General features: G+C 42.4%; 1 protein-coding gene across 1 annotated transcript; it reads right to left on the reverse strand.

Annotated features, from left to right (window-relative positions):
* Positions 1-788: 788 nt before the first annotated feature.
* osbp2a (oxysterol binding protein 2a) lies at positions 789-16,936 on the reverse strand. The gene is made up of 14 exons (XM_056432448.1): positions 16,591-16,936; positions 11,164-11,369; positions 7,491-7,741; positions 7,203-7,371; positions 6,471-6,591; positions 6,301-6,367; positions 6,062-6,199; positions 5,722-5,967; positions 5,476-5,596; positions 5,190-5,293; positions 4,946-5,041; positions 3,972-4,156; positions 3,630-3,850; positions 789-2,891 (listed from the first exon to the last, which is right to left on the reverse strand). The coding sequence occupies exons 1-14, from the start codon at positions 16,755-16,757 to the stop codon at positions 2,749-2,751; spliced, it is 2,235 nt and encodes a 744-aa protein (XP_056288423.1). The 5' UTR covers positions 16,758-16,936; the 3' UTR covers positions 789-2,748.
* Between the last annotated feature and the right edge of the window lies 1 nt (position 16,937).

Consider the following 16,937-nt stretch of genomic DNA (forward strand, 5'->3'; position numbering starts at 1 on the left):
AATTCGACAGTTAACCAAATCAAAGACATCGGTGCAATATCATAACTCAGTGGTCCTGCAAGGCTTTAAACAATGTAATTATTTACAAGACACAACTGAAGTTATTTTACACGGCCCTGAACACCTCAGAGATCAATTATCCGGTTATAGTGGTTTATGTTGACGGCATTGTCCTGACATCCAACACCACCAATCTCGGCGTTATCTTTGATCGGGAGCTGGCCTCCTTCCCAATGACCCTGCCTCCTTCTTTGTGCCTCCTGCCTCAAGGGCCTGGCCTCATTGGTCCGGCCTCTTTTGCGATGCCTCCTGCCCGGTGGGCCGGCCTCCTGCCATGGCTCTGCTGATGCCCCCCCCCTCTCGTCCTCCTTCGGGTTCATGGATTGTGGACATCTGGATCGTGGTCCATGCCTACTCATTATTCATACATTTCTGTCATACTCATTGCATGTGTAGTAACTCTGTAACACTGTTCATTCTGGTCACATGACATCTATTGCTTCTGTCCATCCGGGGAGAGGGATCCTCCTCTGTTACTCTCCTGAAGATTTCTTCCCTTTTTTCTCAGTGAAAGGTTTTTTTTCTTCTTTCTTGGGAGTTCTTCCTGATCCGATGTGAGGTCCTGGGACAGGGACGTCGTTTGTGTCCAGATTGTAAAGCCCTCTGAGGCAAATTTGTAATCTGTGATTTTGGGCTACATCAAATAAACTGAATTGAAATTGTATCCTCTGTCTCTTGTGAGTTAAAAGACATGAACAACATTGGTTTGACAGGAAACAACAGCATGCTTCAGCTTTATGTTTTTATTTGAGCTAAAAAATATAAAGTTTCTGAGCTGATTGGGCACAAAAGGTGAGTTCACATCATGTTTCAGTAAGTGTCCACAAACTACTAGCTAGGTGAAGAGGCTTTCCACTACAGAAGCGCTGAAGCACTCTAAGACAATGCATATGTAACCATGGAAACTTTTAAGATTATGTAGCATGTATGTAATACCTGCAGGAACACATACCATTGTGCTTTATTTAAACAACACCTTATTTGCATCATCAATATTATATATCGTATTCATAAATTCATTTCCCGAACAGATTAATAACAGGTATACAATCTCAAATCTATTTAAGCTCATGTATACACAGATAAAGTTGAAATAGTGCTCACAATGTGAATGTTCAAGTAATGTGAAACAATATCTTCACACAGTGATAATACATTAGCCAATTCTATTTCTATTATATTATTGCTATATACAGGCCAAAAGCAATCAGGCAATTATACATGTGCCTCATGCCCTATTATAATACACAATAAGCTGAAAACTATAAATAAGCAGGGTAATATTAATTATTGTATGTATATTTACTACTAATGTACACAACAAAACATCAGCATATGGACTGTCCATTAATTGTCTTTCTGTTTTTTGACTGATGTGTATAAATCAGATTTATTTACATAACTATCATTCAGCTCATGGAATACTGTTTCCACAACATACTTTTGTGCTGCAAAAAGTATTTTCCTCTCAAGAGACATTGTGTGTTATTGCTGACATATCGAAATAAAGCAGTTTTTACAAGGGGAAACACGTCTAGCTACTTGATCATTGCCCTGATCATTTGACTACAATTGGAATAACATCTAAATTACCCTGACGTATACATAGCCTGCTGGATTTCTAAAATCTGTACAGTATCTCAGAAATCGGTTGTGGTTCGTGACTTAGTGCTTCATGACATAAATAAGGCTAAACCTAGTATTGAGTGAGCACCAACACAATTCCTTGCTGAAGTATATCCTCCAGGCAAAGCAGACTTTTACTTCAGTCTCTATTTGAAATGGTACTCCAGCGATGTACTGCTCCATTACTTTTGGGGACTTGTGAGGGACAAACATCAAAAGAGAGTTGTCAAAATAGAATCAGCAAAGTGTGACGCCATCTTCCCTTTTCGTCTTTAGTATGAGCGAAGCTTAAAAAAAAGATGGATCCTACATTTCCCTAAAACACAAAACTAAAAAGTGTCTTTAGTTGGACACTCTGAGCTTGGTTAACTTTTCAAACTCCAGCCCAGAGTAGAACTTTTCTTTGACTCAACCAAGCTGTGTGAAACCCCTTCACAGTCGTCTTCACAGGCTGTGTAGTAATCTTCATACTAGTGAATAGTGGAGTGTTCCTTTAATGCAAATATTTGAAGAGCATGTGGAAGCAGCATTTGTCTAAACAGCAAGGTGTATTCAGTCAGAATGACATCTGCTTTGGTTTTCAATGCCCGGTACTAGCTGCTCGTCAGAGGCCAGTCAGACTGGACAATGACTCTACATCCCTCAAGATACAGTTTGGGCAATAGTACAATTCCCAGATATCAGGGGGATCAATCGATAAAGTTCTGCTGTGAAAAAGCTGTTGAGCGCAGAAGAGCGCGTACTCCTGCGGCAGTCCTTTAAAAGTCTGGCGTGTCAGTCAGAGCGTGAGGAACACGCTGTTCCCACTGGGAGGAGAACCTTCCTCGGCACTCCTTGCCCCCAAGTTATTCCCACACACACCCAATAAAATATGTGTTTTGGTGCAGAAAACATTGCTCAGTCAAGCATCTGCCAATCATGCAGCTCCACGCACACACGCGCATGCGCACGTGCACTCACACAAACACACACACACACAAACACATTTACATATATCACAGAGTGTCCTTACAGGAGGAGGAACCTCTCCGCCTGAAGCACGGTGCCAGGGGAACTTTTTTCCTAGAAGATCTCGGGGCATTGGCTCCAGTCCTGTCTTCCTTTGGCCTCCCAGTAGCCTCCCCGGTAGATGTAGGTACGTTCTCCTGTTGCATCATCTGCCCTCTTTTCAAACCACAGTGGCTGGAAACCCTCGATGTCTTGCCCTGATGACATAGAGGCATGTTTTCTTCAGGCATGGCTTGAATGTATACTATTTTCTCTAATATCACAGTCTTAGTTCCTCCTTTTTCTCTAACTAGTGTACTCTTCTTTGAAAACAGTCAGAACGTGTGTCAGGGGGAAGCTAAATCCAAATGACTGGACTTCATATTCATACTCAATTCAGGAAACAAAGGTTTACAGTTCAAGACTATAATAAACATTATGGATGAAGATCTTTTCTTTTCAGTTGCAAATTTAGTTTTTGCTTTTGGCCACGGCCCAAAATGCTTAAAGTAATTGAAGGTATGTTGAGGCATGTTGAAGGTAATGTGACTGCCATGTAACAGGTAAAAGGCATTATCTCCATCTTTAAGATCCTCTCAAGACATATTTTGAAACAATCATTCATTTGAAAAACAATTTGTGAGACAAAAAAGTTAAATTTCAGTTCATTCCCTTATAGAAAAATACAGAATATATGAATATGCAAGTGTTAACAAATTTATTGGATGCAAGATTCTCCTACTTCACTAGAAAGCTCACTCTCAGTGAATGTGCTCTGGAGGTTTTAAATTTCCACATTGAACAATTAATCTGTTAAAAAAAGATTTACTTATTTGCCAAACTGCACATTCGCCACACATCTGCACTGTGAGGTATTAAAGAATTCAAGTCAAGTAACAGTAAGCAAAATACATGTTTGAGTGAATCCTCCTTCTTGTGGGTTTCCTTGTTCTCACCTTCCTCCAGGGCCCGATTGGCTTGCGCTTCCCTTTTTTTCCTCTCCAGCCTCTGACACTCCTCCAGACGCTGCTTATGGGTGTTTGCCTCGTCCCACACGCCTGCCTCCATTAGCCGCTGGTCTGGCCGCAGACGACTGTCAGTGGGCGCGATGCCCTCTTCTTGCTCGTTGAGAGTCAGAGCCAAGGAGGAAAAAAAGTGCATGTTCTCTGCATTATCTCTATAGAGTGAAAGACAGACGAGAAAGAGGGAAGATCTCAAAGGGGAGTCGGTATTTCAATGTGTCATTTCAGACACATTCAATCTTCAAAGTAGAAATGTGCTAGATCAGTTAAACATACGGGAGAGGGTATTTTTTCCACAACAGTTTGGGCTGAAGAGTCTGATAAACCGTCTTTTGTTTGCCTTCAAAGCCTCCGCATCCTTGGCTGCTGTCCACTATCTTGGCGCTCTCCATCTTGTCATCCCAGGTTCCTGACAGAATGTAATGGGCTGTGCCCTCTCTGTCCTCGATCACTCCTGTCACCTAGAAACACCAGAGAACATGACACAAGAGATCAGTTTCATGCCGGCTCTGACTGCTAGACACGGACATATTCACATCTGGGTACTACTTTACTTTATTTTGAAATTCTAATTTGGGCATTGGATTTTGAGGACGTTTAAATCATTTAGCAATTGTCTATATGAGATATCAACAAAAAAAGAGATGATATAAACTATTAGGTTCCTACTACTCAGCTGCTGGTGAGTATGTGACTGATATTATGACACTAAAATTTTTCAGGAATAAGACATCTCTTAACCCTCCTGTTACCTTTACATTTACTAACATATTTTACCCTCGGGGTCAATTTGACCCCAGCAATTAAAACCTCCAGAAAATTATTAGAATTAATATTGTTTCCCAAGTTTAAGTGTGAGGTACTTTATGTTTGTTTGTTGACTACCTAAATAGCCCTTTAAATATATAAAAAAGTTGATATTTCTTATATGTTTGACACAGTGAAAAACAGCCTGGGGTCAAATTGACCCCAAAGAACACAGACGTTAAACATTGAATGGGGTCAAATTGACCCTAAAGGTAACAGGAGGGTTAAACAAGACACACTTCTATGCACCGAGGATGGAGGATACAAGATTAGTTAAACATATTAAGAACCAATAGTATCTTAACAGTGTTTCTGGACACGGACGTGTGTAGCTGCAGTGTAAAGCTGTGGAAATGCAACACAGTCGGACTGAAGACGATCAACTAATATGCTGTCGGTTTGCCTTCTGAAGCAACGCTCTACAGAATGGACAACAGACGTACTTTACGTGGGACGTCTCTGGAGAAGTAGCTGTAGGGGGAGAATTTGAGACGGCAGGTGTCCCTGGTAGTGTTGTTAACAATGTCAATGTCCCCGGACTGCCAACAGACGGAAAGACAGCAAGAAAAACACATTAATGCCACACAGTAATTGCCTCTTTTGGAGATTATTATTATTAGAAGGTATCTAGTTCTTAATACTACATTCTAAGTTATTATTTTCACTTTTCACACAAGAGCAACACACCTGATCAATCCAAAGTTTCCCCACAATGATGTTGTGCACCGTTGAAGTCACTTTGCTCCACACGTAGTGGTTTCCACTTGAGTGGAACTGCAGGTGAATGTTTCCTACAGTGATGACAAGGAAGACACACAAACATCAAAATGGTGAGTAAAAACACGGTTTTACATGACTTAAATACGGTTAATTATTTGTGTTCTAACATATGTTGAGTGTATTTCCGAGTCATATGAAGAGGTCTTTATTATACCGTGTACTGATTGTCAGCATCAATTAACTCGTTTCTTACCTGATGGCAAGACAGAAATATATTTCCCACGAAACTTGCTATCAATAGTGATGTGCTGCCACAGGGTCCATCCTCGCTGTGACGTCACATGGTGGGCAGCAGCTGGTGGGTGATGACTGACCTGATGGTGAATGGTATCAGCTGGTGTGAGCAGAGGCAATATAGACGTCCTTCACTACAGGATCCTTTTATCTGTGTACAATATATATATAATATATATATATATATATATAATGTTGGACTCACCTGCTCAGAGATGGAGCGATAACCATACTCCTCCAGTCGGTCCAGCTCGTACGTCTCCCCCAGCAGAGGGTTGAAGGGCTTGGCTGTGCGATGGACTGTGGTGGAGTAAGAGGAGACAGAAAAGGCCGCCACCAGGCACATCTGCTCCAGAGAGGAGTGACAGCGAGATGCCCGGTCCAGAAGGTCGCTGTACTCCAGATCCTCCGTCAGACGCTGCAGCATCGACAGCGGCTCGTTGAAGTTTACCTGCGGTCACAGAGACGGAAAAGGTTTCCTGTAAGTCACTCGAATTCAGAAACTATTTGAAAGCCAATTCGTAACTGTATGATTTTTCATTTACAGGCATGGGTATCTTGGACAGGTCTTTTCCAATACAGTTCTTCATGATGCTCCACAGGTTCAGGGAGTAGTTTGGCTTGTCAGGAATACGACTGCGTCTTGTTCTTCGTAGCTGCATGTGGTTTGTGCCTGAAGTGTCCTGAAAAAAACACGACAACATTTTTAATACATTTCTACGTAAGTGCATATGTGTCTATATAGAAACAACTATTGAGACAACTGATAATGCTTGGGACCTACATTCTCATTGTGAGTCCAGTCATTGGACATTCCTCCGCTCATCATACTCTGATTACTTCCTGAGCGCCTGAGAGAAAGCAGCATCATTTAAATACAGTTCAGAGTAACGGTGCTCATAGCTGATCGAGAACACAGCTCTGAGATCAGTTTGTATAGAGATGATGTCTCACATGTGCTGTATGTTGCCACTAGCAGTCACAGTTATGAATGCAGGGGAGTCCTCCATCGCATCAAAGAACTCGGCCTCGTCATTCTCATCACTCGCGTCTCCCTCCTGAGACCGCTCCACACCTACGGCAACAAACACAGTTATCTGAATGTTCACAACATTGAAAACAACCTTGATTTAACTTAATTATCCTTTCTTAATTGTTTGAAGTTATTTGACCTATTTATAGTGATGTCAGTTGCTTTACGTTGCCATAAAAACAAAATAAAAAGGGAATATCAGTGACAACTAAGTGACTTGTGTGCCTTTGATTTACAGTAGATATTGAATTTATTACAACTAAGTTGCAACCATTTTAATTATGTGATGTAGCGTTAAATAACGTATAATTATACAAATGTGTACCAAACAAAAGAAAAAGCAACAAAGAGAACCAGTTGTCACAAGAAGACCGTCAACCACACTAATTGGACATTTAATAATATATTGGCTTCGCATGATAAGTATGACCTATAAATGTGGGTTAAAGTAGCACATACCTCCAACACACTTTTCACTATACTGGGAGTTTAAATATTTGGTTGTTTGGCATATCTTTATACTTTAAATATAAATAAATACACATTAAGATATGAAAAGTCTGACTTATATATGCATTACTACTACAACTGACCAGAAGAGGGCCATATTCTTATTCTGTGAGACTGTACTTTCACACAGAAAGGCGTCTCACCTGTATATGATGTGGGGTTCTCCCGCCAAGCTCTCTCTAAGTTGTTGTGCTGTTTGGCTAACTGTTCGATGGTCTCCTCCAGATGGTGACGCTGCTCTCTCTCATACTGCAGGGTCTTTTGCCACCTTCGGCTTTGAGATTCTGCCACGTCCAGAAAGTCACGACAAGCCTGAGGCGTGAACACAACACACTTTAAAAGAAGCAGGCAGAGCCCTCAAGCTGCATCCCCTCATTAAAAGGGACAACTGATCAGCCTCCAGTTTACCGGCTAAGATGAAGCAAACTCACATTGAGCATAGCGTTGGAGGTGATGCGGAAAAGGGTGGCTCGCTCATTAACAGCTTTCACTCTGTCTGTGCCGTCAGCGGAGCCGCGCAGTTCCTCAAGTTCGCTGAGAGAGCGCTGGAGGGCGGCGCCGTGCTTTCCTATCAGCTCGTTACAGGTGCTCAGGTCATCTAGCTTGCTGGCCAGAGCCTTGAGCACCCCTTGGGTTAGGGCTCGGTCCTCCTGAGGTACAGGGCCTTCATCTCCCGAGTCATCTTCACACACAAAAGAAAGGCAGTCCACACATGTCATACTTTACCAAAGGTGACGGGTATCATTAGAGGTTATTACGTCTGAAAGCATTCTGTGTTTATGGTTGTATGTTTGTATTCTGTAAACAGAACATGTCTCATCAGACATTAAACAATCTATTTCAATACTCAATGTTTGTGGGGAACAGATGGAGGAAGATAATAACGCTTCACGCCCTAATCCTCCACACCTCTTCTTCGAGAAGATGGGAAAGCTGTGAATGAACACCGTTGCCCTGGAAACATAGGCCTGTGCAATCAGGAGGCTCGGCTATTTTTAGAAGAAAAGGGAGAACAAACGATGACGCACTACCCTCTCTCTCCCCTCTCTCTCTCTCTCTCTCTCTCCCCCACCCCCCCTCTCTCTCTCAACTCCTCTTTGGCATGAACTGAGTCATCAGTCTCAGGGATTTTAAAAGCAGAGCATTCCATTAACTTTAAAAATCTTTCACTTTATATAGTCCTCTCATATTGACCCTATTCTTTTGCTTAAAATCCAGATTTATATCATCTACTTGGCCCACTTGGTTATTGAAGCTAAATCCCTATTATCTACCTTTTTGTGGCTGCAGTGAAATCCAATGGAAACTGTAGATGCTTTGACACATTCGGGAGACCTTTATAGAATTGCTGAGGCTTTGAATAGTGCTTGTAATAATAGATCTGAGAAAGGGCCTGTGGGCTGGAGAGGGTACAAGATCAAAATGTGCTCTATTAAATTTTCAAGACACCTAAAACGTTCCACTTGTACACATTTAGATAAGGGTTGGTTTCATGCTCTAGTTAGTTTTAAATGTCAACACAAATAAATCTATCCATGCAAATGCCCGTCTCACTCTCAGTCATATGTAAATGACACCTTTCTAGATCAAAACATTTCTTCTCTGCAAAAAGAAACCGATTGTGTGTGTAATCTGAAAACTCTCGAGCACGTGAACTGAATCTAGGCCAGTCTGCATTGCTAGTGATGACCAAAGCCATGAGACAAACTACGACGACTCTATTAAAGAGGAAAATAAAGAAAAACAATCAGGGCAAACTCTCAGGAGGAGGAGATTACACGTGAGAGGGTGAAAAGAAATCCTTAAGGCATCTGTAATGGTTTCATGACCCACATATAGAAGTGAGCAAGGACCTCTTTCTGCAGCCACAACACCCGTCTATGGAATAATAACATAGACGAGAGGCTTACTGGTCTGCTCTGTCCACTAATGGGTTATTTGTTTCACACAGGACACTGTGACAAATTGGTGACTCATCGTTGAATCACGACAACACGCCCACAGGTGATAGAGGGAGGGCCAATATGGAGACAGTGTAGGAAGAGAGAAGCTAAGAATCAGAGGAAGGCACTGTATGCTTCTGCAATATAGATGAAGCAATCAAAGTCTGACTGTAGTCTGCCGAAAGCTCGCTGAGGCACAACCTGAGCTGCACTATTTCCCCCTCAAAGCGTGATTTGGATTCACACTAATATTTGTTAAACTTCCGCCCTGGAGTTAATGGTTGTAAGGGGTTTGAAATGTATATCACAACATACCTCTTCACGTATATTATAAAAATGGTATTGTGTAGTGGTGGTTATGTGTTTGCTTTCACAAGTGAGGAACCAGAAAACTTTAGCAATATCCACTTAATTACTGCTGTTCTAATCACCCTTCTAGACAATTAATTTCCCCTGCTGTTATTGCCACATAGCCCATAACCAAAGGCTCATATCACATCATCCCACACCAAAACACACAAGGATCTGTGTGTGTGCCTCCACAAATTACAATACATAGGTCATTCTGCCTAGAATGGTGTGAAGCAGTAATACAGTACAATACAATACAATGTTTGTTCATGAATAGTACATTAGATTAGTAGGATATTAATATAAATGGCCGTGGTCAGATTATAAATCTATGATGAAAATAAATAGTTGAAAACAATCAAGACAAAACAGTAATAGCACAATAAAACACAATTTCAGAACCGTGGAAAACCTCAGGAAGAAAGTTAGGCTGTGTGAAATCTTCTAATAGGGCTCTGCTCACCACCACTGTTAAACAATGGCAGATACAGCAGAAACCGCTCACACATCAGTCATGGTTTCTTTATGCTAATGTAGGCAGACAAATGGAAAACATTGATTTGTATCTTGCAGGTGCAAAGCTTTTAATCAGAAGTAAAAGGTGCATAAAGGCACACTCCTCTCAGGAATGTATCAGCGAGCAGCTCCCTCTACCGTAATAATCCTGAGGAAAATCACACATTCGACAGAGAGCGATGGTTAAATAGTGCTCTGTTTTTCTGCAGTGACTTTGAGGCAAATTATATCCTCTGAAAAATCCAATTGGCTCATTTACAAATACATTTAAACAAAATACAGCCAAACTTAATGAACTCCATATACAGACACTCACTGCATCAGTTACAAACCCACACAAGCAAGCGTGCAAGCTCGTAGCTTCCATCTTAATTAGTATTCTGCTCTTGGTAAAATAATTAAAAGATTACTTACAAGGTGACTCTCATTGAAAAGGCTACACTCGTGTCTCCCTATTGTCCACAGTGTATGGTGAAAAATATTTTCAATGAAAATCGTCACACCCTCTCTCTTTTTTACCCCTCCTGCTACCAGAACGGGAGGAGGAGTCTAAAGGAAGGTCATTTCATTCAGCTCTCACTGTCGTCACACTGAAGGAGACAAGAAGGGGGAAAGGAGACGGGGCGGGAGGGAGGTGGTAGCTGCATGTGCTTTTGCGCACATTTGTGCAGAAGAAAGGGAGAGAAGGAAAGAGGGGGGGAAAATCCACTGTACATCCTTTTTGCTTTTTAACAAAGAACAGCAGCAGGAAGATGTTGATAGAAATATATAATATCATATTGTGTGATAGTGTCCTGATGTAAAAAGTGTATATTGTAAGCCAAAGTCATTCAAAATGACATCATTAAATGCAAGATTTATATAAGCCACCATAGACTTTATATAAGAAGGTTAACACATGGAACAACATTGCCCTCTTGTGGCCTGTTGTTTACATAGCAAATACATAAAATGTGCTTTTAGGTAACTGATTATTGGTTGCTTGAGCCTGCATTTAGGTTACAGCTAAATTGTTATTTCTACGTTAGACTTATTACACGAACCATGTTGTTTAGTAAAAGTACATATTTGGGACATTCTGCCAGTTAATTCTCAAAAACAACAACACATCTTTAAAATAGAAAGGCTAAACATTTTTAGAAGTCACATTATTTATTTGCAGCATTCGGTGCTGTGTGTGAACTTTCCCCACACATTAATAGAGCTGGACACCCATTAACAATTACATCAACGTTTTGAACACTGACCCTCATGTGGGTCCTATACGACACAGAATATAAGGAATCCATCTCACCTGAGTGGTGCATCAGTAGAGTGGAATTGGCCCTGGCTTGCTGCAGGGCTGAGACCCATCGCTGACACTCTCCCTCAGAGGTGGCCTTCAGGTGGTAGCTTCGGCCTCCACTAGTTAACACCAGGTGACAGGTGTCACCCACCTCGATGTGTGCTGTTGCCAAGGGAATGGTTCCCCGGCAGGTGTGCCCCATTTCTGCCTGAGTCCTGAGGGAAGCAAACAAAGAGTTGGAGGAAAGATGCACAAAATGGAGCAGCTCAGTTTCTTATAGATGTCAAAGTAGTTTATTGTTGAAAAAGCAGAGCATTACAATAAGTCTGTCAAACACAAAGACTAATCTACTGTAATGCTTTGGACAAAGTGTAGCCTTCATTTCTTCAGAGGCTGATATGCACTGTAGCTTAACACGCTGATCTTTAGTCTGACATGATAATGGTTCCTTTCATAAAGACCTCATACAGGGCTCTCAAGTTTTGAAGACAGGCAAGAGTGACATTTCCATCAGCACCCCCCCCCCCCTAGCAGAACGAAATTTTCTGATATCATTCAGTCGCGCGATGCTTTATTTTCATTGGTTGCTGGATTAAATCTTACCCAGATACAACAACAGATACGTTTTTTTTCTTCTGATTGGCTGTTGTGGAGCCCATTTCTTTTTATTGATTGGCGGATAAGTGGCTCCTCACAGCAGAACTCCAGGGGAGCGCTTGATTCCTCCACGGTGAGGGCAGCGCGGCCAGCTCATGTTTGCGCGCTGCGGCACATTAAAACATTAAATAGCCGAGTTTTTTTCAGCGTGAGAAATACGATGTGTGGCGGGAGTGCGTGATTTAAGACCGAAATGCGTGAGTCTCACGCTCAATGCGTGACACTTGAGAGCCCTGCCTCATATATTATCATAGTGAAAGCTTTTACACAGTAGTTGAGCATTGTGTTATGGTTTATATGAAACACACATAATAGCTTTACATTATACATGTTGTAAATGGGATAACTGCCTTATCCAAGGTGTATATTAACATACAGACAGATGAGCCACTTTTCTTAGATTCCTTTATTTTGTTATTCCTCTTCCTCTAGTATTTATCATCTACTCTTACAGTATGTAGTTCGCCTAACCTAGATAACTTATATTTAGTTAAGAAAGCTAAGTTACCTTACGGACACAACCTAAACTAACGGCTAGCTTGAGTTAACTAACGCTATATATGTATGGAGGACTCAAAATGACTTAAGTATAAATAAATAAATGCATGAATAAATATAGGAATGAATAAATAAATGCTTAAATAAATGTATAAATAAATGCTTAAATAAATGTATAAATAAATAAATAAATATAGAAATTAATACATATAAGTTATAAATCAACAGGACATCATTCAATAAATATATCTCTACATTTCTGTATTTCTTCATTTATTTATTTCTCTATTTACGTGTCCACGCGTATTTCTTCATTTATTTATGTGTGACATTTACGTGTCCGTATATTCAAATGAGCTGGGCGGTCCGAACCTCTGTCTCAAGCATGATTGGTCACAGGAGTGTGATGCACCTGGTGTGTTGTGCTCTACTATTTTTGCCTGGCACATGAAGCTGAAGTTGACTCGCTCAGCTAACCGTTAGCAGAAGTTAGCCTCGACAGCTTTTTGACTTGAGCCGTTTATCATTTCAGTGCACTGAGTACAGACTCGTGTTTTCTTGGAGTCTGGTCTTGGGAGTCTGGTCTTGGGAGTCCGGACTCTCGAGGACGCAGGACGGTCTTTCTGGTCTTGTGACGTCACCACATCAACTGTTCTTGCTCATGAATTTACTCCAATTATTCACTGTAGAATACTTTACAGTGGAGTAGAATGTGTTGCGGTGTTCACTGTCGTTTGGCGTAGGCTACGAATAAACGGTAATAAATATACAACGTCTCGTAGCTTTCCTGACCCAGGGTCCCTACAATATGAAGTTATGAATCTTAACCCTCAGTCAAATTGATGTAACGTTATCTTTTAATAAATAATAAACTCGTTGTGCTCTTTAGATCCTCCAAAACCTATTTATATCTCATGTTTAGCCGCTACGGAGACGTCAGAGCCAGCGGAGCATTTCAAAAAGTCCTGCCGAGATCAGGCTTCTCTCGGCGGCCACACAGCGCGCTGAGCGCCCGGTGCTCAGAGGTCCCGCGAGCAGGACCTCAAATCTCCGTCTCATATCCTTATTAGGCTGAATCTCGATAAACCGACCACAGATTTGATGCTTAAACTACTAACTTCTCGGCTGAAAACATCCTTAAATTACAATCCGTGACTCAACAGTAGTATTTAGAATGTACAGACAAGAATGCATTATAAACACTGTTCGTCTACAGGTCCAAGTGCTAGGGATCGATTGCTTCTGTCTTGCTCCCCGACTTGACCAATCCTGTTTAACAATGAGGTTCGGACCGCCCAGCTCATTTGAATATACGGACACATAAATGTCACACATAAATAAATGAAGAAATACATGTGGACACATAAATAGAGATATACATAAATGAAGAAATACAGAAATGTAGAAATACATTTATTTAATGATGTCCTGTTGAGTTATAACTTATATTTATTAATTTCTGTATTTATTTCTGTATTTATACATTTATTCTTGTATTTATTTATTTATTTATACATTTATTTAAGCATTTATTTATTTATTCCTGTATTTATTTATTCATTCCTGTATTTATTTATTTATTTAAGCATTTATTTATTTATTCTTGTATTTATTGATGCATTTATTTATTTATTTATTTATACTTAAGTCATTTTAAGTCCTCCATATATATGAACGTAACTTAACGTACAAAAGTGTTTTATTTCGCTTTTAAATAAAGTCCCATTTGCAACAAATGTACTAATTTAATTATGATTATACACTTTTGTACATGAATTGAACGAATAAATACAAATGTACTACCAAGTGTCCGACGTATATATTCCTAACTACACTCAAAGAAATGACTCATTGGATGAACTCAATTAAATTGTTGGCAGGTTTTCCATCCAATAATTAACTGCAACTCCAACTCAAATTTAGCACATCAGTGCAATACAATGTAATTAAGTTAGTCCAACTCATTTGTATCAAATACATCTAAAATAAAATAACGATATTCATTGAATTAAATTAATGTGTTTGTCCAACTCAAAATATAAACTAACTAACTCAAAAAATATGCAAACTCCACACAGAAAGAACGCCCGACTGGGAATTGAACCCACGGCCCTCTGGCTGTGAGGCGACAGTGCTAGCCACTACACCTCCGTACAGCCCTGAAAGTGTCTTCACCTCATGCAAACAACTGATTTTTAGAAGGCGCATGCGCAAAGGGTAGTCCTCAATGAAACACATTTATTTTGAGTTGATATGCACACCATCTAACCTAAATAAATCTAATAAATGAATGTATTCATACATTTTGTGTTACACCCATTCAATATAAATATCTTCGTTTTGTAATTGATTTATTTAAATGTATCAAACAATATTTAAATGTGTCACCTCTAAGAAGGGCTTGAATCGTTTTTGTGAGTGTAACCTAATGTCATGATCTGGAGTTTGTGTCTCGTTTTGTGTCTCGTTTGGAAGTCCTTGTGTCGTCTGTCTCCCTGTGATTGTCTGCCCTGGTCCTGATTGTTTCCTTCTGTGTGATTGCTGGCCCCGCCCTCATTGTGTTCACCTGTGTCTCGTTCCCAGTTGTCCAATCACCTCCGCCTGCCTGTGTATCGACAACCTGGACTCATCATGACAGAACGAAGCCACCAATAATGGACCCAGCCTTCAGTTTCCGCTGCACGGTTCCTGCCTGGCCAGCTAACGCTCATGTTCTTCTCGAGGAGATGTGGGAGTCCCTCCAGGCCCTGCAGTCAATGTTGGCGGTTCCTGTCCCCGATGTTCTGGTTCGAGTCCCCGGTGTTGCGTCACCGGCTCCTGTCCCCGATGTTCCAGTTCCCGGTGTTCCGTCGCCGGTTCCAGTCCCTGATGTTCTGGTTCCAGTCCCCGATGTTCTGGTTCCAGCTCCCGATGTTCTGGTTCCAGCCCCCGATGTTCCGGCTCTAGACCCCGAGGTTCCAGTCCCCGGTGTTCCGCCGCCGGCTCCAGCCCCCAATGTTCCAGTCCCCGGTGTTCCGTCACCGGCTCCTGTCCCCGGTGTTCCAGTCCCCGGTATTCCGCCTCCGTCCCGGTCAGTCACAGTTCCCCGTGTTCCGTCCCGTCCATCCCCGGTTCCCCGTGACCCGTCCCGTCCAGCCCCGGTTCCCCGTGACCCATCCCGTCCAGTCACAGTTCCCCATGTCTCGTTGCCCGGTCCTGGTCCCACAGAGCCCCCATCCCCAGACTCCGGTACCCCTGTGACTTCCTCTCCTGAGCCCGGTCCCCTAGCTCCCCGCTCATGTCCTCCGGCCCGCCCTCCAGAGCGCTCCCCTTGCCCTGGTGATCGTCCTGCGGCCCGCCCCCCGGACTGCTTCTGCAGCCTTGGACCCTCCTCCGGCTCCCCTCCACCCACCCGTGTGGAATGCTTGGGACGTCTGGAATTCGTCCCTTGAGGGGGGGGTACTGTCATGATCTGGAGTTTGTGTCTCGTTTTGTGTCTTGTTTGGAAGTCCTTGTGTCGTCTGTCTCCCTGTGATTGTCTGCCCTGGTCCTGATTGTTTCCTTCTGTGATTGCTGGCCCCGCCCTCATTGTGTTCACCTGTGTCTCGTTCCCCGTTGTCCAATCACCTCCGCCTGCCTGTGTATGTAAACCCTGTTCGTCTCATTCCCAGTGTGGCTTCGTACTGTTTGGGCCGCGTTTTTGTCGTTCCTGTCTGGTCTGGTCTGTGATTTTTTTAATTAAATAGTTTGTGCAGTAATGTCAGCGTTTGGGTCCTTTCTCGCTGCGACAACCTGGACTCATCATGACAGACCAGACAGGAACGACAAAAACGCGGACCAAACAGTACGAAGCCACACTGGGAATGAGACGAACAGGGTTTACATACACAGGCAGGCGGAGGTGATTGGACAACGGGGAACGAGACACAGGTGGACACAATGAGGGCGGGGCCAGCAATCACACAGAAGGAAACAATCAGGACCAGGGCAGACAATCACAGGGAGACAGACGACACAAGGACTTCCAAACAAGACACAAAACGAGACACAAACTCCAGATCATGACACCTAAATAAATCTAATAAATGAAAGTATTCATACATGTTGTGTTACACCCATTCAATATAAATATCTTCGTTTTGTAATTGATTTATTTAAATGTATCAAACAATATTTAAATGTGTCACCTCTAAGAAGGGCTTGAATCGTTTTTTTGAGTGTAGCTAACGGTGGATATTGAACTAGTTATATTCTTCAGCTCAAGCCACAGCGCGGGGCTGATCCCAGACCAGCGGGAGTTACCTGTAGTAGGACAGCAGGCCGTTACTGAGGACGAACCACCGCCGCTGGTAACCCTTCAGGTAGTTGGTCCATTTATACAGCCAGCCTTTGTAGTTACCGGCATTCAAACACAGCAGCTGGAGCCCCGGGAGACACGGGGAGGGCAAACTCTTCACCAGCTCGTTCATTTGCTCCTCTAGGCCGGTTCCGGTGCTCTTGCGGGATGATGGACGGAGAGCCAGCCCCGTTCCTGTGTCGTTGCCGCCTGTCAACAGCTGTGCCGTTAGCTAGCTGCGCGAGGGAGCCAGCTGCACCGTGACCTCCTGAAGCTGCGGTTAGCTTGCAGCTGTTTGGTGACGCGGGGTCAG

Source organism: Pseudoliparis swirei, chromosome 15 (assembly GCF_029220125.1).
Source record: "Pseudoliparis swirei isolate HS2019 ecotype Mariana Trench chromosome 15, NWPU_hadal_v1, whole genome shotgun sequence".
NCBI lineage: Eukaryota > Metazoa > Chordata > Actinopteri > Perciformes > Liparidae > Pseudoliparis > Pseudoliparis swirei.

Excerpts from the sequence above, each read along its gene's own strand:
- osbp2a (XM_056432448.1), bottom strand. The coding sequence starts at position 16,757 with ATGAACGAGCTGGTGAAGAGTTTGCCCTCCCCGTGTCTCCCGGGGCTC. Across the intron at positions 5,968-6,061 it reads TGTCCAAGATACCCATGCCT|GTAAACTTCAACGAGCCGCT; the intron begins GTAAATGAAAAA and ends CTGTGACCGCAG. Across the intron at positions 4,157-4,945 it reads CCAGAGACGTCCCACGTAAA|GTGACAGGAGTGATCGAGGA; the intron begins GTACGTCTGTTG and ends TGGTGTTTCTAG.